At 36.6% G+C, this 22,840-nt stretch overlaps 2 protein-coding genes and 1 non-coding gene across 3 annotated transcripts in view; all 3 read right to left on the minus strand.

Annotated features, from left to right (window-relative positions):
- Positions 1-1,711: 1,711 nt before the first annotated feature.
- On the minus strand, positions 1,712-1,785 carry trnar-ucu (transfer RNA arginine (anticodon UCU)). The gene has a single exon. It is a non-coding gene; the product is annotated as a tRNA-Arg (tRNA).
- A 1,532-nt stretch (positions 1,786-3,317) lies between these two features.
- Positions 3,318-9,922, minus strand: LOC127442742 (succinate dehydrogenase cytochrome b560 subunit, mitochondrial-like). The gene is made up of 5 exons (XM_051700918.1): positions 9,765-9,922; positions 5,991-6,073; positions 5,086-5,166; positions 4,808-4,956; positions 3,318-3,422 (listed from the first exon to the last, which is right to left on the minus strand). The coding sequence occupies exons 1-5, from the start codon at positions 9,920-9,922 to the stop codon at positions 3,318-3,320; spliced, it is 576 nt and encodes a 191-aa protein (XP_051556878.1).
- A 6,720-nt stretch (positions 9,923-16,642) lies between these two features.
- Positions 16,643-22,840, minus strand: part of LOC127442775 (sodium/potassium-transporting ATPase subunit alpha-2-like) — a 29,890-nt gene continuing 23,692 nt past the window's right edge. Inside the window, exons 21-24 of the mRNA XM_051700953.1 lie at positions 18,648-18,778; positions 18,424-18,525; positions 18,200-18,291; positions 16,643-17,969 (exon numbers count right to left, since the gene is read on the minus strand). Coding sequence (XP_051556913.1) covers positions 17,941-17,969; positions 18,200-18,291; positions 18,424-18,525; positions 18,648-18,778 — 354 coding nt within the window. The 3' untranslated portion in view covers positions 16,643-17,940. The remainder of the gene's footprint in view (positions 17,970-18,199; positions 18,292-18,423; positions 18,526-18,647; positions 18,779-22,840) is intronic.

The following is a 22,840-nucleotide window of genomic DNA, read 5'->3' on the forward strand; positions in this document are numbered from 1 at the left end:
GTCCACTGCAAAAACACTTTTTAGGTCTTCAGGTTCATTCACAGCATATATCATATAATAAAGCCTGATGACCGTTAAAACATACAGAACTGTGTACATAGGTTTCCAATGTTGGCAAATCCTTCATATGTTTACACTTTACATTAAGGTGCATTTTCATAGGTAACTTATGTTTAATTATGTTGAATAACGTTTTTGTACACTAGGATAAATAATTTTTGTAAAGCTGTAACTTTTGAGTGCTTTGTTGAATCAACACAACACAATTGACATGATTGGGAACAAAACAAAAGCAGTTTTTTAGAGCTACCTTATTTACATCCAGAGATATATAATGTCAAATCAGAAAAATAAGAAGAAAAAAAGTACATTTTAATTTAAGATTTTTTTTGTTTGTTTGTTTGTCTGTTTGTTTTTTATTTTCAGCAGTTTTTTTAGGCTGAAACGCTCTCATAATCTACATAATTAAATATATATATACGTTTTCTTTACAATTATAACAAACCTTCCTTGATTTATTATTATTATTATTATTATTTATTTTATTTATTTATTGTTTTGTCAAGTTATAAGCCTTTATTTTGGGTATGCCACTGAAACAGGAAATCATTAAAAACACCCTTTGAATTTAAAGGGTTAAGCATTTATAATGTGAGGTAAAATGGGCAAGTCACCTTTTTTTATGCATGTTGTTATAACTGCTTATGATTTATAATTAATTTGTAAATAACTTTAGTCATTAATGAACCCCTTTATAAACCTTTAACCAAGGGAACATTATTGTAAAGTGTTATGAAAAAAGAGGTAGATGAACATGGCAAGAGATAAAAGCTTTAAAGACAGGCCAAATCACACATGAAAGGTAAAAATTGTAGATATACTTTTCAGGGGATGACTAAATGGATTCATATGTGTGGATGAGTAGATGAAAATGAGCTCAGAGTGGATAAATGAATGAACAAAGAAGTCTCAAGTGAACATTCACAAATTGAACTGGTTGGCCTGAGACTGAGTAATTCATGAATGAATGAAAGATGAAGGAGGGTTTCCTGTAAGAGGATTTCCTGTAGAGTTTGATCAGGCAGCAGAGCGTAGGTGAGATCCCTCTCTATCTCTATCCCATAATGACCGGGAAGAGCCAATCATACACTAGTCTGGAAAATCAATAGGACACTGATGTCTCTCTCCATCTTTCTGGCAGGCTTTCATTCTTTCTCCACCTCCCTCTCTTTCTCTCTTCATCTTTCCCCAGTGCAATTCAGGTTAATTCTCTTCACGTTAGAGGGACTTTATTGGCAAGACCACAGACAAGTACAGTTGAACTGATTTGCGAGGGCAAAAGGAACAAGAATGCATTAAAGAGAAAAATTGCAATATTTAGCGTATTAGAAACGCAAGATAAAAGCTTTAAAAACCAGAAACACTATGTAGGTTTACATTCAGTCACCAAACCATTCTTTTCCCCTGATTCTTTCTTCTTCTTTAAGCTCTGGTTATCTTTATCATCAATTTGAAATAATGTACATTTCTCAAACCAAAAGTCTTAAATATGCATTCACATAAAATGTGGGTTTAATCACAAAGATGTATTTTTTCATTTCACCCTCATCGTTCGACTGGTGGATTAAATTCCGAACGCATTACAAAAGATGTTGTCCATTTATAGCTTCATCAAAAAATCCATCCTCCCCCGATGGTGTCTTTTTAGACTCATCTCTGCCGGGACTCGAACCCGGAGCCTCTGGATTAGAAGTCCAGCGCGCTATTCCATTGCGCCACAGAGACTGAGGCACATGATGTAGCGTAAAGCGAGCTCATATTCTGCATCAGTATCCGCATCCTGCAGCATCAGGACCAGTTCACTATTCGGCTTGTAATTGCGCCATGTTCCGCTAGGGGATGCTCAATACTCTCTTCTCACTACGCAGCAATGGCGCACGGCCACCCCTGCGCGCCCGAGAGAAAAACGGAAAAGGTTTATTTTATCGGTTCTGAAAATATTATACGGGCCTAGCAGAAATCTCAAGGCCTGTTTAATGCCGTTATGTTATTCGGACCCCACCATGACTCAAACATACCAACTATTTACGAGGCTGGATTTTAAGCACCCTCTGTGCAAACACTATCCTGGACCCTCCGTATGAATAGAATTGAACGGTAATATCAATTTATCCAAAATTTGTTCGTTGCATTAACATGTTTAATTTCTGTATCAGTTCTTTAGATGGCTAAATCAGTATTTTGGAAATTCAGCCCATAAAAAAAAAAAGCTTTACTCTAGACCTCTAACATTACTAAGAAACTGAGCACGATTGTTTTTTCTTCAACTCCTATAAACTCCATCTAGTTTCAGATAGAGATAGGTCTTAAATAACCTATATCTCATGATTTATTTTTTAAAGTGGTCGGAAAGGGAAATGATGAGAGAACAGGAGCTCCAGGATTGAGTGTTTCGATAAACATTCAGTGTAGTGATTGAGTGTTGCCTGTAATCTAAACCAATCCATTTTATGGCATTAACATTTAAATGAAAAAGCCCACAGCCATCTCTGACATTATCATTCAGGTGAACAAGATTTGAGGAGAATAATTTACTCTTTGCACCCTGACTAACATTTCATAAGGAGTTGTTTGGGGTTATTTGAAATACTAACTGGATTCTAACCTAATCTTCTGTATTAGTGGCTACTATAAAACATTATCATTACCTTCATACTAAAACATGAGAACACAAATAAATGTTGGGTTTCAGAAAAAGCAGTGTAACTGGATGGAAAAGCTCCAAAAATTCAGAGTAGAGGATAACATTATACTACTACAATCTTTACCTCTTCACATCCAAAATGAGCCAGCCTTGTTGTCAATAAACCACATAAATGCAAAAAGAATCTTTCAATTTCTATTCAGAGTCCAGAGCGTAGCGTTTTTATTAGTTACATAGACTTTTGCTATTGTATATAAGTGATGTTATTCATCACCAGATTGAATTGAAATCAATCACAGCTCAACATTAAGATAACTTCAGTGATATTAAAATGGGCTAACTGCTTTAGGACATGTAAAGAAAATAATATCATGTAAACAAACATACAAGCCCATTATTGTCATGTTCATATGATTACTGTAAGGGTCATTGCAAATGGCATTGTAAGTGGCCTGTCCTTGCTAACATGAAAATAGGGTTTTGATATATTTTTTTATTTATTATATTAATGATTTTTGTACATAAGGACCATTTCAAAGACAGACAAACAAAAGAACAATGCTTTCTCTTCTTTATGTGTGCATCTCACACAGTCTCATTCACATCCATGCGTTTACATGGCAGCAAGAGTGACTGACGTGAGAACAGTCAGAGCAATGACAACATAGCCAGAACGGTAGACTTCGGGTATCTTAGAACCCTTCCCGACACCGCACATCTGAAAGACAAGAGAGAAAGAGACAGATAGAGAAAGATTAACCAAAATCAGATCTACACATTGATGCTTATTTAACTTTAAAAGCTAAAATGAATGTATTTGGTCACATGTGATTGGTTAGACTTTTTTCAGTTGAGTCAATACCATGTTTACATGCACTTAAGAAATTGCTTTATTCCAGTGTTTTTGCAGAAACATCTGAAACGTCATGTAAACTAGAATGCCGTTTTCCTTACGCAGTTTAAGAGATTAAGAGAAAGCAGTTTAAAACACCTAAGTTTTCCCCTGAAAATGCAGCTTATGTGGCCATGTAAACACATAAGTGGCATTCTGATGGGTGTTTGAAGATTGCGCATGTACATTAACAAACTGGATAACAAACGTCATAGAATGGAGCCCAACAACAAGTCAACACGGTGGAAAGAATTCAACATTTCTGGGAATACAGTGGGAAAAGTATATACACTAAACTATATCCATTTATTACATGGGGGCCTGGAATACTCAATTCTGTTTGGTCAATGGCGCCATCTAATGATCTGTTATTGCTCTGTAACAACCGCAGCTCCACGTATCAGACCGCTCATCCAAGGTCTGTGTCTGCAAGCCGGCTCTTTTACTTTACGTAGCACTCTGCGATCTCTACAAGTTAATAAAATAATTTTAACTCAAATCAATGTTTCATGTGCATTTATTTATTTGGCAAGTAGTCTTGTAATAAGATGCATACTAAGCAGTCAGACGTTCATAAATAAAAAATAAACAACCAAACTCCGATGCAAATCGGGGGTGGAATTTCAGCAATTTATTTCTTCTCACATAATTACACAATTTCAATGCAAATCAATGTTTCATGTCCATTTATTTGTTTATTTGGCAAGTAGTCTTGTACCGGTAATAGGCTGAATAATGAGAAGTCAGACGGTCATTTTCACAAAATAAATACCAACAGAACTCGGTTACAAACCGGAGGTAGATTTTAGCGGTTCAGCAATTTCTTTTTTCTCAGATTAATTTTGATCAAACCCAACTATTGCAGCGCAATTCCACTGCAGGTCGCAATAGAAAGTTAAAGAAACAAACAAAGCAACAACTCTCGAATATCTTGAAATAAAGCAAAGCAACATAGAATAAAAATGTGAAGTCATTCTCGGACGCCATGTTTGTTATTTACACAAGCGTTGCGGGGAAATTAACAATGCTGTGGAGAAATACTGTGCTTGCGATTGAGCCGCTTATACAGTGCATGTAAATGGGAATGCCACTTTCTCGCAATAACCCGCTTTCTGGTGTCCATATAAACGTAGTCATTATAAGGACATAAGTGTATGGGAGTGTGAATTTATTCTATTAATAGTTGCGTGCGTGTGTGTTTACCAGATGACATTGAAGGTGTGGTAAGCCACTGGGAAAGACAGAGCAATTTTGCTGAGAGCAAGGAATTGGGGCCCAAAGGACATGGAGTGAATCAGATCAAGGTAATGTGGGTAGCTCTCCGGTAACACCAAAGTGACGAGTGCAAATGCTGAGATACCTGAGACAGAGAGAGACAACAACATCATTTAATATCAATACACAAGCATTGAATCCAAAGAGGTTCTTTAATGGTCAATGAAATGGAGGCATTCTTCTATGGCAATTAATAAAAATGTGTGTTAGTTACCTCCGCTAATTGCCACTCTTGTTCCTCTGTGTGAGGTTGACCTCATCATGGGGACAGACCACCTACAAAACACCATTACTGAAACACTGACTTCTTAAAAAAAAAAAAAAAATCACATGGCAAGATCATGTTATTTTATTACAAAAAAAAGAGAAGTTAATGATGTCGCTGATTGCTGAAATTGTTATGTCATGACATCAAAAGTAATAACTTTAATGAATGAGAAAGGTGTGAACAATCTGAAGAGTAGGTGGACACAATATAAAAACATATCAGCTTTGCTTATGAATATTAACTGCATGAAGCGACATTTGCTCTATAAACCATGTATCCGCAATTAAGCAGCCCAAATCTACATAATGAGTATCTCCCAAAAACAGGGAAGCACAAACTTCTAGAGTTCTAGTTTATTTCCAATTTTAGTTTGTAGCTATAGTTATAATAGCTGTAATTGATGCTAAGTCTTTGCTTATGAGAACTATTTATGTGTATCTGGATTTTGATTATTAATGACATACTGTACTAAAAACAAATACCTCCTGTTTATATTGACTCAAATGTTTATGCATGTTTAAAATTAAAGGACTGTCTTTAAAAAAAAATGATAGAAGAAAATATCTCAGTATCAGTAAAACAACTATCACAATGTTCTCACACGGAACATCTGACCTTTAAGTGTGCAGCTGGAAAATCTGCCACTCCGATATCAGTCTCAGAACTAAGAGTTCTCAGAGATTTCATGTTTAACAAGATATTTGTCAAAACTACACACAGTCATTCATAGCTGTAGAAAAATGCAGACAAATGCATGTTGACAAATGTTCAAACAGAAGACGCTTACTTATACAGGCAAAATCACACAGTCCAAGATCCAGATGTGGTAACACCCACCTGTAGATGCTTCAGTGAAACAGGTTGGTTGAGTCTTGTGTTTTTTGTCCAAAATTTGTCCATTTCCACTTTAGCTGTGGTTCTCATAGAAACGTCACTGAAAAACAAGATAGAGAAGAGCTTTATTAGTTAGAAATGTTCATTCAAAAACCCTCCTAAGGAAAGTATTCTTCAAGGGATAGTTCCCCCATATATATATATTATATATCACCTACAGAGCTGAGATATATATACAGTATATACAGTATATATATATATATATATATACACACACATACACACACACTGGCAGCCAAAAGTTTGGAATAATGTACAGATTTTGCTGTTTAGGAAGGAAATTGGTACTTTAATTCACCAAAGTGGCATTCAATTGATCACAAAGTATAGTCAGGACATTACTGATGTAAAAAACAGCACCATCACTATTTGAAAAAAGTCATTTTTGATCAAACCTACAGGACCCATTTCCAGCAGCCATCACTCCAACACCTTATCCTTGAGTAATCATGCTAAGTTGCTAATTTGGTACTAGAAAATCACTTGCCATTATATCAAACACAGTTGAAAGCTATTTGGTTCGTTAAACTAACCTGAACATTGTCTTTGTGTTTGTTTTTAAGTTGCCACAGTATGCAATAGACTGGCATGTCTTAAGGTCAATATTAGGTCAAAAATGGCAAAAAAGAAACAGCTTTCTCTAGAAACTCATCAGTCAATCATTGTTTTGAGGAATGAAAGCTATACAATGCTTGAAATGGCCAAAAACTGAATATTTCACACAAAGGTGTACACTACAGTCTTCAAAGACAAAGGACAACTGGCTCTAACAAGGACAGAAAGAGATGTGGAAGGCCAGATGTACAACTAAACAAGAGGATAAGTACATCAGAGTCTCTAGTTTGAGAAATAGACGCCTCACATGTCCTCAGCTGACAGCTTCATTGAATTCTACCCACTCAACACCAGTTTCATGTACAACAGTAAAGAGAAGACTCAGGGGTGCAGGCCTTATGGGAAGAATTGCAAAGAAAAAGCCACTTTTGAAACAGAAAAACAAAAAGAAAAGGTTAGAGAAACCCAGACACTGGACAACAGATAATTGGAAAAAAGTGTTACGGATCTTAACTTTGAGCTTTTGTGGGATCAGCTAGACTGTAAGGTGTGTGAGAAGTGCCCGACAAGACAGCCACATCTATGGCAAGAGCTACAGGAAGCGTGGGGTGAAATGTCACTTGAGTATCTGGACAAACTGACAGCTAGAATGCCAAAGATCTGCAAAGCTGTCATTGCTGCATGTGGAAGATTTTTGATGAGAACTCTTTGAAGTAGTTTAAGAAGTTCTGAACATTTTTTTCAAATTGTATGTGGCATTGAGGGAGGGTGGGGGGGGGGGGGGGCTGGCGTGGTCATGTGTCTGTCTGCGGGAGAGGGAAAGTGGTAAGGCTCGTCACCTGGGCTGTAATTACTCTAACACCTGTCTCTCATTATAGTGATGGCGGAGGGAGACCTGACAAGGCTCGCCAGAGCGGCAGAAGAGGGAGAGAGAGAGTGGCAAGGAACTATTGTCTGAAAGACTGCATCTTACAGTTCCCCGAGCCCGATTTGAATTGGCCACTGAGAGACTTTTTAATTTATGTTTTGATCTGTTTGCTGTCTCCTGACACCTCCATTGCCCACAGACTAAGATCCTTTACATTATAATAGTAATTTTTCACGTTATTAATGTCCTGACTATATATTGTCATCAGTTGAATGCCACTTTAGTGAATAAAAGTTCCAATTTCTTTCCATAAGAGCAAAATCTGTACATTATCCCAAACTTTTGGCAGCCAGTGTATTATATATATATATATATATATATATATATATATATATATATATATATATATATATATATATATCAGCTCTGTAGGTCCTCACAATTCAAGTGAATGGTGAACAAAACTTTGAAGCTCCAAAAATCACACATCAACATAAAAGTAATCCATACCACTCCAGTGGTTAAAACCAAGACTTCAGAAGTGATATAATAGGTGTGGGTGAGAAACAGATCAATATTTAATTCCTTTTTTACTACACTGCCTGGCCAAAAAAAATAAAATAAAAGGTCACCATTTGGATTTAAATAAGTAGATACTTAAGAGCCTATGACTGGATCATTATTGCAGTGATTAATATGTTTCAGCTGGCAACAATTTGTTTAACCCTAAATGATGCAGTGTGTAGCTTCTCATTTCTTAAACAACCATGTTGGAAGATGTATCCTATGGTCGTGGAAAATGATGTTACTGTGTTTCAGAAGGGTCAAATTATTGGCCTGCTCAAGCAAAGAAAACAACTAAGGACATTGCTGAAATCTGTGGAATTGGGATAAGAACTGTCCAACGCATTATTAAAACCTGGAAGGATATTGGTGAACCGTCAGCTTCACAGAAGGAATGTGGTCGGAAAAAAATCTTCAATGATTGTGATCAGAGATCACTAAAAAACTTGGTGAAGTCACATCGTAAAGAATCGACAGTAGAACTCATGGCTATGTTTAATAGTAAGAGCATTTCCACAAGCACAATACGACGAGAACTTACAAGATTGGTACTAAACAGCTGTGTGGCCACAAGAAAACCACTTGTTGGTGAGGCTAATCGGAAAAAAACGACTTCAGTTTTCTAGGGAGCATAAAGATTGGATTGTGGAGCAATGGAAAAAGGTCAAGTGGTCTGATGAGTCCAGCTTTACCCTATTCCAAAGCAATGGCCGCGTCAGGATAATAAGGGAAGCACATGAAGCGATGCACCCATCATGCATAGTGCCCACTGTACAAGCTTCTGGAGGCAGTGTTATGATCTGGGGTTGCTTCAATTGGTCAGGTCTAGGCTCAGCAACTTTAAAATGTCAAAAAAGTCAACCTGAATGTACTGAATGACCAGGTTATCCCATCAATTGATTTTTTTCTTCCCTGACAACATGGGTATATTCCAGGACGACAATGCTAAGATTCATCAGGCTCAAATTGTAAAAGAGTGATTCTTGGTGCATGAGGAATAATTTTCACACATGAATTGGCCACCACAGAGTCCTGACCTTAACCCCATTGAAAGTCTTTGGGATGTGCTGGAGAAGACTTTATGGAGTGGTTCGTCTCTCCCGTCATCAATACAAGATCTCAACCAAAAATTAATTCAACTCTGGACAGAAATAAATGTAGTGATATTGCATAAGGTTGTCGAATCAATGTCACGATGAAAGCACGGCGTAATCAAAGCTAAAGGCAGTCCAATTAAATATTAGAGTATGTGATTTTTTTTTTGATTTTTTTTGGGCCAGGCAGTATATAAATGTCCACTATCACATTCTTGTTCTTCTGTTTTTTTGGCAATTCGCATTCTTCTTGCATATCACCACCTACTGGTTGGGGCTATCAAAGGTGGAGATTTAAAGAAAAAAGGTCTTAAATATTGACCTGTTTCTCACCCACAACTGTCATATTGTTTCAGAAGAAATGGATTTGACTGGAGTCTTATGGATTACTTGTATGCTGACTTTATGTGCTATTTGTAGCTTTAAAGTTTTGTTAATCATTCACTTGTATTGTGAGGACCTACAGCTGAAATATTCTTCTAAAATTCTTCATTTGTGTTCAGCAGAAGAAAGTAAGTCATACACATCTGGGATGACATGAGGGTGAGTAAATGATGAGAGAATTTTCATTTTTGGGTGAATGATCCTTTTAATATAAAAGATGAGTACAGAAAATCTTTGGAAAGAGAAAAAGATGTAAAAATACTCACTGTCTGTAGAGCACGCCAAACTGAGACCGTGATGAATGTAGACACTGCTGGGCCACCATCCTTAAGAGAAAACACAGAAATTTAGAAATTAAGTCAATAAGGCAATAAGAAGTGAAAACAAAAACCCACTCACAGTTAAAGCAGTGAAACAGGGACATCTGGGAATTCTGACCATTATAAACAAGAGCACTTTACAAGCAACATTACAGGCCATAGTTGCTGAAAAATCCGTGCTTGGTTATATAAAACAAATGACAGGGCAACATCATGTAACTCTCATTACTCCACAAGTGGAGATCAGTTAAGTTCACACTACTCTCTGTTTGTGCACCCAAAGTACAGTAATGAGAATCCAGCAGAGACAGAGCAGAGACAACACAATATAAGAAGGGACAGGTCAACTTGACACTGTTGACAGTTTCTTCTGGCCTCTGAGAGATTCCACTTTTACAAAAGAAACACTATTAAAGGCATCAGTAACTTGATCTTCTGTGGGTTGCCCACGTACACTCATTTCTACAGTGAAGTGTGTAACATGCTTCAGGCTGGTGACAGAGAAGGTTCTGCCAGCTTCACCTGCACAGCCTTGTATTCCCAATACGACACACACCAGCTGGCTGCCATCACAGGGGCCGACTGCGCCGCTCAGATGCTCCAGTCCAAAAAAACCAGTCCACCTCTTCATCACGGGGGAGGAGAAGAACACATAAAGGGATGCTGGAAAAATATAATTTTGCCTCCTTTTTAAAAGAACTCGATGTACGTTAATGGACAGGACGCTATTTTACATTAAATTAAAATTCAGTCATGTGACTGAATGTGAAGTAGGGCTGAAACGATTAGGCGACGTTATCGACAACGTCAGGGTTGGGAGGGTTACTTCTGAAATGTATTCCACTACAGATTACAGAATACATGCTGTAAAATGTAATTTGTAACGTATTCCATTAGATTACTCAAGGTCAGTAACGTATTCTAAATACTTTGGATTACTTCTTCAGCACTGGTGGATTGTTTTCACTTGTTTTGACTATAAAAACTCTGCCAGTACAGTAAGACAAAATACACATGTTAAAAATACATTCTCTGAAAAACCTAAATATCTTATGCAGTGTTGTTTTAAGGATTTTTAGATATTTTTACAGGAAAACAATACAAAAATTATTATCAAGAACATAATTTTGCCCTAATATTAAATGTCTTACTAGAAAGAAAGAAATTATGATCCAACGCGAATTTTCTTGATAAAAAAATATGATCGGTCATGGTAACGTGCATGTAAAATGGCTAGAAATAGCATTTTAGCTTAGCGTAAAGCTGACAATTTAAACAAGGTTTATTTCTATTTCTTCTGCTCCAAACTTACTTCAAACTTACTTCTCTGTCTGCTCGTATGAATGTAACACATCATAAGAAAGTGTTTCACCGCTGTTCAAATGCACTTTATATCGCATCATTTATATGTATAAATGTTTTCCATCTGAAAGGACAAAATATTAAATGAAACAAATGACAATAAAATACAAAGTAATCTCTTCAGTAATCAAAATACATTTTGAATGTAACTGTATTCTAATTACCAATGATTTAAATTGTAACTGTAGAGGAATACAGTTACTTATATTTTGTATTTTAAATACGTAATCCCGTTACATGTATTGACATTGACAATAAAAAAATTGTCGACAAAAATGTTCGTGGTCGAATAGTCATTTGATCTCATTTAGCGTAACATGAGATCACAATAAATTCTAATGATGACGTACGAGAGCAGCACTGCAGTTCGCGCCTGACTGAGGAGAGGAAGAATTACACATCTCACAGTCCAGATGCACTCCAAACTTTACAAACAGCTTCAGGTGATGTAGATCGAAGTATGAGGGAATTATAATGCAAAAATACAAAATAAGTAAATACAGAAGCACTCTCGTTTCACTGTTTCACTGAAGCAAAACTTGCGTGTCGAGCATCTTTAAAGGAAACACCCTGGCGTTACATCTTTAATGCAGTTATATTTAATGCATCCTTTATTAAAGTTCAAATAATACAGAAGCAGATCATGTAAATAACTCCAAATTCCAAAACTGGCATTTCTCTGTGCAGTCAGTGCCTCTTCTATGAGGGAGAGATCTGCATCTGGCTGATGCGCACTCTGTTGCGGGGACGCACATCCCTCGAGCGCGTACGCTTAATGCAGCTAGATTATAACGTGATGGCTCGCGATTTATTGAATCATAATATATGTGTCACTGTGCATTTGTTATCGTGAAGAAAATGCAGCTTTATTAATAAGAGAGAGATTGATTTTTGTGAGTTAAAGATGGATTGACGTGAACAGAAAGGTGAGAGAGGGTTGTCTTCGCCCCATTATACACTGCAACAAAATACGTTTTTGATTTGTTTTTGTTTTGGCTTGTTATTGACTTATTTTCTAATGTGTTTTTGATTTGTTATGGCTTGTTTTCCAATATAAATATCTAAAACTCCTTTAAAACAATGTACATTTTCTTTAGCAGCTATACTGCAGAAGCAAAAATTGTTATCTGAGAATGTTGAATATAATATTAAAAATACAAATATTTTAAAATATCTAAAAAACCTTTAAAAAAAGATGCATTCACCCGAGAAGCAGCATATAAGATATTTAGACTTGCTTTTAGAGAATAGATCTTGAATATAAGTATATTTTGTCTTTACTGCACCCGCAGATGTATAACCAAGTGAAAAAATACACTTATATATAAAATACACTTATATTTAAGATACATTCTCTTAAAGCAAGTCTAAATATCTTATATGTTGCTTCTCAAGTAAATGTATCTTGTTTTAAGGATTTTTAGACTATTTTAAATGGAAAACAAGACAAAAATACTTGATAACTATAGGGTTTTTTGCAGTGAATTTCTTTACTGAATTACATTTAATAAAAAGTATTTTTCCCCCTTTAATTCAGTGAATGTCATTTAGAGGTATTTTTAAAAGATGATTTTGTCCTCTTTATTAAAAGTAAGCACGTTTTTTACAACCTTTTAAGTCAAGGTACAAGCTGAATAGTTGGTTAAGAGCTAATGATTAATTGTTGCAATGATCGCAGAATAGTCATTCTAATAATCGTTAGATTAATCGATCAAAATAATCATTAGTTGCAGCCCTAATGTGAAGACAGGCTCACTTCTTGTTCCGGTTGCTGCTGGCATGCTGCATGAGTCTGTGTTTGTAGCTTGCTAGCCTGCATAGCATTGCTTATTCTTATACGTTCATCGTTTTATCCTTTGCCATTTTACCGCATGCTTCATTTTTTTCTGCTTTTCTACTGTTTCAACTAAGTGTATTTTACCACATGTACCCGTTTCACTCTTTTTTCCTTTTCTTTTTTCCGCTAGTCTACATCTCGCGTATCGACTGCATGCACTAATTTCTCCTCTGTGTTTTACATGGATTACTGCATCATTCTCAAACATATGCTGATCAGGAACCACATCAATCTCAAACCCTCGCCACTCAAGAACATCAATAACAACAACAACAACAAACAATTGCAGTAAGTCATGGCATCCGCTCATGTTATTTCTTCCTGCATTGCATGCCACATGTTTACTATAGCTTCTTCCGTCAGAAGTGAGGGATTTAAATGGGATAAATGTAAGGAATTATTCAGGCTGACGGAGGAGGTTAATGAGTTAGAGACATGCATCCGAATGCTAGTGGAGGTCAGTGAGAAAGAGAAGCCAGTAGATACTGTTTCGATGCGGATAGAACAGCGAGCAACACACAAACTTTGGATCCGGCTGTAGAGCCCCCGCAGCAGGGTGTTTGGGTGACATCTCGGCAGCGTACTCGCTCAGCAAAGTGACACCACTCTTCCATTCCTGTTAGGATTTCCAGTCGTTTCTCCCCACTCAGTGATGCACCCACTGAGAATCATGTTGAAAGAGCCTTAGTAATAGGTGATTCTATTGTAAGGAACGTGGAAATAGAGACTGCAGTCACTATTGTTAAATGCATTTCGGGGGCTCAGGTGTCTGACATCAGATCAAATTTACAAGTGCTGGCTAATGCTAAAAGTAGATTTTCTAAGATTGTTATTCATGTTGGCACTAACGATGTCCGGCTTCGCCAGTCGGAGATCACTAAAGATAATTTTAAAGATGTGTGTGAACTTGCAAAAACGATGTCAGACACAGTAATATGCTCTGGCTCCCTCCCTGCTCGTCGTGGTGATGAGGTTTATAGTAAATTAGTTTTTGGGGTAGACCTGACCTACTAAAGAGAGATGAACTCCATCCCTCCAGGGAACGTGCCGCTCTCCTCTCTAGTAATTTGGCTCATAGTCTTAATAATGACAGTATTTGACTAACTGGGACCCAGGTCAGGAAGCAGACAAACTGGCTAATCCGAACATTTGCTAGCTGCCTTGAGACGTCACACAGGTCACATAAACTACAACATATAGGGACTGTATCACATAGATATCATAACTGTGCCTGTTCCCTGAACTACGAAACACAAACCCCTCACTAAATCATTTAGAAATGTTTTTATTAAGGTCAAACTTTGTGGGGCAGTGGTGGCTCAGCAGTTAAGGCTCTGGGTTACTGATCAGAAGGTCAGGGGTTCAGGCCCCAGTACTGCCAAGATGCCACTGTTGGGCCCTTGAGCAAGGCCCTTGACCCTATCTGCTCCAGGGGTTCTCTATCATGGCTGACCCTGCACTCTGACCCCAGCTGGGATATGTGAAAAAAAAAAAGAATTTCACTGTATATGTGCAAATGTATAATGTGTGATAATTAAATCAAATTAATTAAAAAACAATTTATTAATTAACTTAAAAAAACATACAAAACAATGTCATCATATAAAGGTAGGGATATTAAACATTAGATCTCTTTCAACCAAAGCACTAATTGTAAATGAAATTATTATGGATCATAGTTTGGATGTGCTCTGTTTGACTGAAACCTGGCTTAAACCAGTTATTCCCCCCAGGTTATTGTTATAAACATGAGCCTCTTCTGAAGGGTCGAGGAGGAGGTGTTGCTACAATTTATAGTGAAGATTTTGGAGTTACTCAGAGGACAGGATATAAGTTTAAGTCTTTTGAACTAATAATGCTTAATGTGACACCGTCAGGTACAGGTCGTCTTTTGCCTTTACTACAGTATACAGATCAGCCGGGCCTTATTCTGATTTCCTTGGTGAATTTGCAAATTTTCTATCAGATCTAGTAGCTGCTGTGGATAGAGCTTTAATTGTTTGTGATTTCAACATTCACACAGAAAATGAAAATTACACATTGGGATTAGCATTTAACGATAATCTTAACTCTCTTGCAGTCAGACAAAATGTGACAGGACCAACTCAATGCCATAATCATACGCTAGATTTAATTCTGTCATATGGAGTTGATGTTGATAGTATAGAAATTCTACAGCAGAGCGATGACATCTAAGATCATTGCCTCGTCTCTTGTTTGCTGTGATCAGCTAATGTTACTCAATCTACATCACGCTATCATTCAGGTAGAACTATTCTTTCGACCACTAAAGACAGCTTCACTAATAATCTTCCAGAATTGTGTGAAATACTCAATAAGCCAAAAAGTCTAGAAGAATTTAATGTAATAACAGAAAATATAAATACAGTCTTCTTTAGCACCCTTGATAGTGTCGCCCCCCTTCGATTAAAGAAAAAAAAAAAGCCCCATACCATGGTACAATGATCACACTCATGCTCTCAAGAGAGCAGCTCAGAAAATGGAGTGCAAGTGGAAGAATACAAAATTAGAGGTATTTTGGGGTGCATGGAACGGATAGTGTCTGTGGCTACAGACAGGCACGCATATTTTAGCAAACTCATAGAAAATAACCACAACAATCCTAGGTGTTTATTCTGTATTGTGGCTAAATTGGATAGGAATAAAGCCTCGACTGAACCAGATATTCAGCTGCCAGAGTGCTGACTAGAACCCAGAAATATTATCATATTAGCCCAATTTTATCGTCATTACTTTGGCTAGCTGTTAAATTTCTTATTAATTTTAAAATTCTGTTAACTACATACAAAGCTTTGAATGGTCAAGCTCCACAGCACTTAAGTGACCTTCTACCACACAATATTCCATCATGTTCATTAAAATCGCAAAATTCTGGCCTGTTAATAGTTCCTAGAATATCAAAATCCACAAAAGGAGGTAGATCCTTTTCCTATTTGGCTCCATAACCATGGAATAGTCTCCCTAACACTGTTTGGGATCCAGACACACTCACCTGCAAATAACTAATATCGGCATTATATTCATGCTGTTAGCCAGAGGGGAACTGGCTCCCACAGTGAGCCTGGTTTCTCCCAAGGTTATGTCTCTCCATTAACCTACATCTTATGGAGTTTTGTGTTCCTTACCACAGTCACATTCGGCTTGTCACTAGGGTACTAAATACAATTATTATTTAACTATTTAATTATTTATTTTTATACAAAATTTACAATTACACAATGATGACTTTATAGATATTACAGTTTCATTTTCTGTTAAAGCATGATTTTCTGTAAAGCTGCTTTGAAACGTGTGTTGTGAAAAGCTATACAAATAAAAATGACTTGATTTGACTTCACACTGTCAACTTGCAGATAGTAAGAATAAAAACAACACCCAGAATAAAGTATCATTAATATTAATATAAAAGTAAATAACTGCACTTATAGATGTTGAAAGCAAAAGTAAATGTATCTAGAGTAAGTATAAATACACAAGTCTATTGCATATACTGAACATTACATACATTTTAATAGAACAGATCAAAGTGCAATAAAAAGTGTTACATAAACAACAAATTTACAACGTCAGAAAACCCTCAAATATCAATGTCAAACTCTTGCTGCTGGTTTAACTGATCATACTGTTACAACGATAACTTTCATCTTAAACGAATTAAAACGCAAAACTGTTACGTTTTAATTAAAGCATGTTCGTACTAACCTAAGAAGGAACGGCACGTTTTGGAGCTTGAGTACTTGGACTTCACACAAGCAGATGTACTTACAGCAATTAATGATGTCAACATTGTATGAGGACATTACGATGAAATAGTTGAAACAAAACGTAGTTTATAACAATATTCTGTTTCAAAAAGGTTTTCAATAAAAGCATAGTCAGGAATACAAGTTAGGAAACAGTTATTTCTTTTTTTTCTAAAGATTTTTATTTTATTTACATGTTCACAGTTTCAGTTGCACAGTGAATTCAGTTACAAAACATGTCAAGTTCAACTAAAGTTAAAAACCTACAGATATTAATGCAACTTTTACTTTCAATTGCATTTTATTCCTGACAAATATTTAAATAGAATTATAGTAGTATAGTTATTGTAATAATTATATTGTATACACTCCAAAAAATTAAGATTTACACATTTTAATTTAATAACACATTTGTTTTTCAAAATAAACTGTGGAATAATTGTGAAGTATTTAATTAAATTTATTGAGAAGTATGAACCTAGTTTGGTAAATGGCAAAGCAACTATATTTGCTTTAGCAGTAATTAAACTAATTTTATAATTGGCAAAGTTAAATATATTTAAATAAGTTTCATTTAATCTATTTGTTTAAATCACAGTATTGCAAACTGAATAATGTTTTGAGTGTTTACCATAGAATTTTAGTAGAACTTCATTTAACTAGCACCAACAGACCCCAAGCCTTTTTCCATAAAGTACATAAAAACAAAGGCAGATAAATATTTGAACCATGGATGTACTATATTTCACACACAAAGTGCAAAACTCTAAAAAAAAAAGCAAATATTTAAATATAATATTCAATGTCTGAAATCCACAGCAAAAAATTAGTACAAGTTTAAAATCCATTCAGTAGAAATTTAATGATCCTGAACAATATTTGTCTGTTAATCAACAAATTATATTGGATTATAATATTCAGGTTACATCATGTAAACAGATTATGCCAAGTGCATGTACACAACAATGTCACTCACGCTCACATATGCACACACACACACACACACACACATAGACATACAGTACACATTCACTTATACATGATAAATGTCACATGATTTTCTGATTCATCATTTGCTCTTTACTTTATTGTTTACACACAAACAAACAGACAGACACACACTGACAGCGATGCATAGAGATTGCACATTCTTGACTTGTTAATAGTAGGTCTCTTTTTCCACCCAGCCTACAAATGAAAGAGAGAGAGAGAGAGAGAGAGAGAGTGAGAGCGAGCGAGTTCATTAAATGAATTAAAAATACAGAATAAAGTCCTATTCACATAGATTAAATTAATGGATTCTTTATTTTATTTGTAATTTTGCTGTATTGTTATTTAACTTTGTACTTATAGTATTATTGGCAATGTGAGTTACTCACATTTACAAGTGAGTAAATGTATGTTATATATTTACTCACCTCCAGGATTCCGGCGCAGGATTAATTTACGGATCTCGTCGTACACAAAGATTAGCAGACTGTACGGGAATGCACAGAACCACCAAGTAACCCTGAAAAAGTCAAATAATAGCAAGAGAGGAAAAAATGAAAAGAGGAGGAGCAGAGAAAATGAGCTCTTCTAGAGAGCAGAAGAGACAAGACTACACACTCTGTGTGTGTTAGTGTGTGTGTGTGTGTCTTACTTGAGTGGGTACATCCTTAGGGCAATGTCCATGCCAGGGCAGTAGGACAGGAAGGCTGCCAGAGCCGTCTCAGTAAAAAGGCCAAAAATTAGAATCCTGTTCCTATAAGATCAAAGGTTAGAAAACAGCCTTTAACAAAAATTTATGCAAATACCACCCTCTTTAATTAAAACACCACCCATGCCTTCACACACACACACACACACACACACACAATGACTGACTTCATGCCCTGCTGGAAGACGGAGTTCCTGCGTGTCTTGCAGATGATGAGATCTGCCCACTGCACTACAACGATGCTGGCGAAGAAGGAGGTGTGGCAAGTGAACTCGATGACTTTACGCTGCTCATAAGTCTGCAACAAACACACCCAATATGAATATATCTGAATAGATGCCTAACACAACCCTCACAGTTTAAAGATGATATTTGTAAACATTCTGCACATACACTCACTGAGCACTTTATTAGGAACACTTGTACACCTACTTATTCATGCGATTATCAAATTAGCCAATCCTGCGGCAGCAGTGCAGTGCATAAAATCACGCAGATACGGGTCAGGACCTTCAGTTAATGTTCACATCAACCATCAGAATGGGGAAAAAATTTGATCTCAGTCATTTCGACCGTGGCATGATTGTTGGTGCCAGACAGGCTGGTTTGAGTATTTCTGTAACTGCTGTTATCCTGGGAATTTCACACATAACAGTCTCTAGAGTTTACTCAGAATGGTACCAAAAAACCCCCCAAAAAAAACACCCAGGGAGTGACGGTTCTGCAGACGGAAATGCCTTGTTAATGAAAAGATCAATAGAGAATGGAACCAGACTGGTTCCAGCTGACAGAAAGGCTACAGTAACTCCTCTGTACAATTGTAGTGAGCAGAACAGCATCTCAGAATGCACAAAACGTCGAACCTTGAGGCAGATGGGCTACAACAGCAGAAGACCACGTCGGGCACTTTACTAGGACCATAGTGTTCCTAATAAAGTATTCAGTGAGTGTATATCATATATAATTATGTGGAGTTTAGGAGGAACACCCCAACACTGACCCCCCTCACCATTCTAAACAGCACTGTGGCAGCAGTGGAATCATTCAGGTTCCTGGGCACTATCATCTCACAGGACCTGAAGTGGGAGACCCACATTGACTCCATTGTGAAAAAGGCTCAGCAGAGGTTGTACTTCCTTTGCCAGTTGAGGAAGTTCAACCTGCCACAGGCGCTGTTGATACAGTTCTACTCAGCAGTCATTGAGTCTGTCCTCTGCACTTCAATAACTGGTTTGGTGCAGCTACGAAACCGGATATCAGAAGACTACAAAAGGACAGTTCAAACTGCTGAGAGGATTATTGGTTGCCCCCTGCCCTCCCTTTAAGAACTGTACACTTCCAGAGTGAGGAAAAAGGCTGGAAAAATCACTCTGGACCACACTCACCCTGCCCACTACCTTTTTGAACTGTTGCCTTCTGGCCGACGCTTCAGAGCTCTGAGCACCAGAACCGTCAGGCACAGGAACAGTTTTTTCCCTCAGGGTATCCATCTCATGAACAGTTAAAACTGCCCCATTGAGCAATAATTAATGTGCAATACACAGTTTAGTCTTTTTATATTTATTTTTACACATTTGTATTTGCACTACATATATATATATATATATATATATATATATATATATATATATATATATATATATATATATATATACTTATTGTGTATTCTATATATACTTTATTTTCTATAAAAAAAAATAATTTTATTTCTATTTTTTTTTTTTTTTATTATAATTTTTTATTATTATTATTATCTCTTTCTTGTTGCTGTATTGTATTGTTGTACACTGGAAGCTCCTGTCACCAAGACAAATTCCTTGTATGTGTAAGCATACCTGGCAATAAAGCTGATTCTGATTCTGATAATATATGATACAGATATGATATATAGCCAATGAGGCTCCCCTCTGGTACCAGTGTTGGCCTTCCAGTGGCTCACATAGAACAATATGACAGTTTAATCATACTGCATTTTATTTGTTGAAAGACAATCACTGATGAAAAAGATTTTTCATTATAGTAGCACCTGTGATTGATAATTTGGGGTTGAATAAAATGGATAACTGAGGATGAGGCAAAGAATGGTAAGTGCAAGTCAGTACAAGTCAATACAAGTCAGGACAAGTGGGAGTCTAGGGGGAACTAGAAAGCGGAACCTGGACATTATTAAAAACCATGTACTGGAACGTGCAGCTAAGATAACTGGAATATATTTCATATTCTTTTCTGTAACTACATTACATCATGTTGATTTCTTGCCAGACTGATAAGATGATTCCAGCTAAAGTATATCCAATCAGAATGAACTAAACAAGAATCAGGAGAGATTACATAAAGCAGTCTATATAAACTGTGTTCTGACTCTTCGCCGCTGTTCCACAGCTGCGTTTGATGGGATCCAGCAGCATACTAATAAACAAGCAAAGCAGAAACTGGAGTCTGGGTTAATTATTATGCTGCAGCATAAGTCTAGATATACAAGTTAGGTATTAGAGTGAAATCGCTAGCGTGTAGTGACAGAAAGACAAGACTCTCGGACTGAATAAGTATTGTCTATAGTCAGGATACTGCCAACTTCTCAGGAGGATGCTGAGTTGTAATGCACTGAGGAAAGTAGCAACGAGCTGGAAACTAGGAGACCAGCAGGGTAGGCTAGTAATTTAGAGACTTATGTCTACCAGGGTCAGTATTTAGAATTTCCATGACAATTTGGTGAGCCAGAGCCAGGAGTTCGAGGGCTTTACTCTCTTCAGCAGCACAGAGTTTCCTTCAGCTGAGAAGATTTGAAGTTATGTCGAAGAACTTTCGTCACACATTCAGAACCAGCGTGAACCTGTGAAGGCTGAGGAGGAAAATCCAGAATGGACAAAAGGACTTAGGACCCAAGGTAGGAACCAGACTCCACTTTCTCTTCTGAAATTGAGAATAGCACATTTGAAATTGTAAAATTTGGAACTGTGAAATTTGAATATTCATAAATAATAACTCCACGACTGGTGTGGCCTTAAATTGCATTCTAATTGAGATTAAACTTAAGAATAATAGAATGAATTTGAATTGTATTTGATAAAAGTTTTTTTCTGACCATGTCAAGGGTCATTGTTGAAGTGGTGCCCCATGCTAAACCAATCATACATCCTCTCAATAGAGGATGATGGCGACAATAAGACAAGAGGACAGGTTTACCTGATAAGCCTCTCAACAATCCAGATCTGATGTTTTGTTGCTCAAGCCTCAGAGCCTCAAGAAGGTTCTGTGTTTTTTGTGTGTTTCTGTGTCTACAGCAAAAGTGGTGTATACACAGAATGATGTGATTATTGAAACTGACTTTCCTTTCCTCTTTCAGAACGAAAGGGGAAGGGAATGCATAGAGAGAATCTTAAATAATATGATAGGCATATAATAAGGCAATCACTTAAATAAAAATTTAGGTGAAGAAAAGATAATAAGGTATGAAAATATATTTAATTTTTCAACTCTAAAGGAAATTGAATCTGAGAATCTTAAATTGGGTTATGTGTTGTTATTATGCCTTTAAAAATAAAAATGCAAATGAATGTAAATTATAATTATAATAAGACTGGCCATAGAGATAAAAGTGATAAGAAATAAAAAGGTTGAGGAGTTTGGGAAGCTGTTGAACAAGCAAAAGAGTAATGTAAACATTCTGATGTTGACAAGTAACAAAGAATACATTATTTTAAAATAAAAATAAGTTAATACTGAATATATAGAGAGATTTTACAATTTTCAGAATTTTTTTGAAAAGAAATAGAATGAAATAACACTCCCGTATTTAGATGCAATGAAAAACTGCTGATGGCAAATTTGAGGGTGCTTTCACACTAGCACATTTGGTGTGCACCCGAGTTGGAATGATGTCAAAGTTCGGTTCATTTGGGTGGTGTGAATGCTGTTTTCCAACTCAGGTGCGGTTCGTGCGGTTCGTCCACTTGAAAAGGTGGTCTGGGGTGCGGTTCATGTGAATTGCGGTGCGGTTCGCTGCTAATATGAATGCAATCGTACCAAATCGCAGAAGTGAACCCTAATTGACGATGTATAATTTGCATCTTTGCGGGCTCCCGATTGCAATTATTATGGTTTAATGAATTTCTCATACCAGTATGTGTCCAAACAAATCACCTTCATAGAGCAGCTCATATTCTTCACTTTTGCAACGCATCCGCTGGCTCGCAGCAGACAATTGCTAATATTCTTCACATCACTGCACATTCAGTGCATCCGTGGCAGACAAACATAATTGTCATTTTGTACATGTAAAGTTTTGGTGGTAAATCCACAGAGATGAACACTTTAATAACACAGCGAAGCTGATGCCCTCTTGAGTTGTTGCCTAGTT

This window comes from Myxocyprinus asiaticus, chromosome 6, assembly GCF_019703515.2.
Source record: "Myxocyprinus asiaticus isolate MX2 ecotype Aquarium Trade chromosome 6, UBuf_Myxa_2, whole genome shotgun sequence".
NCBI lineage: Eukaryota > Metazoa > Chordata > Actinopteri > Cypriniformes > Catostomidae > Myxocyprinus > Myxocyprinus asiaticus.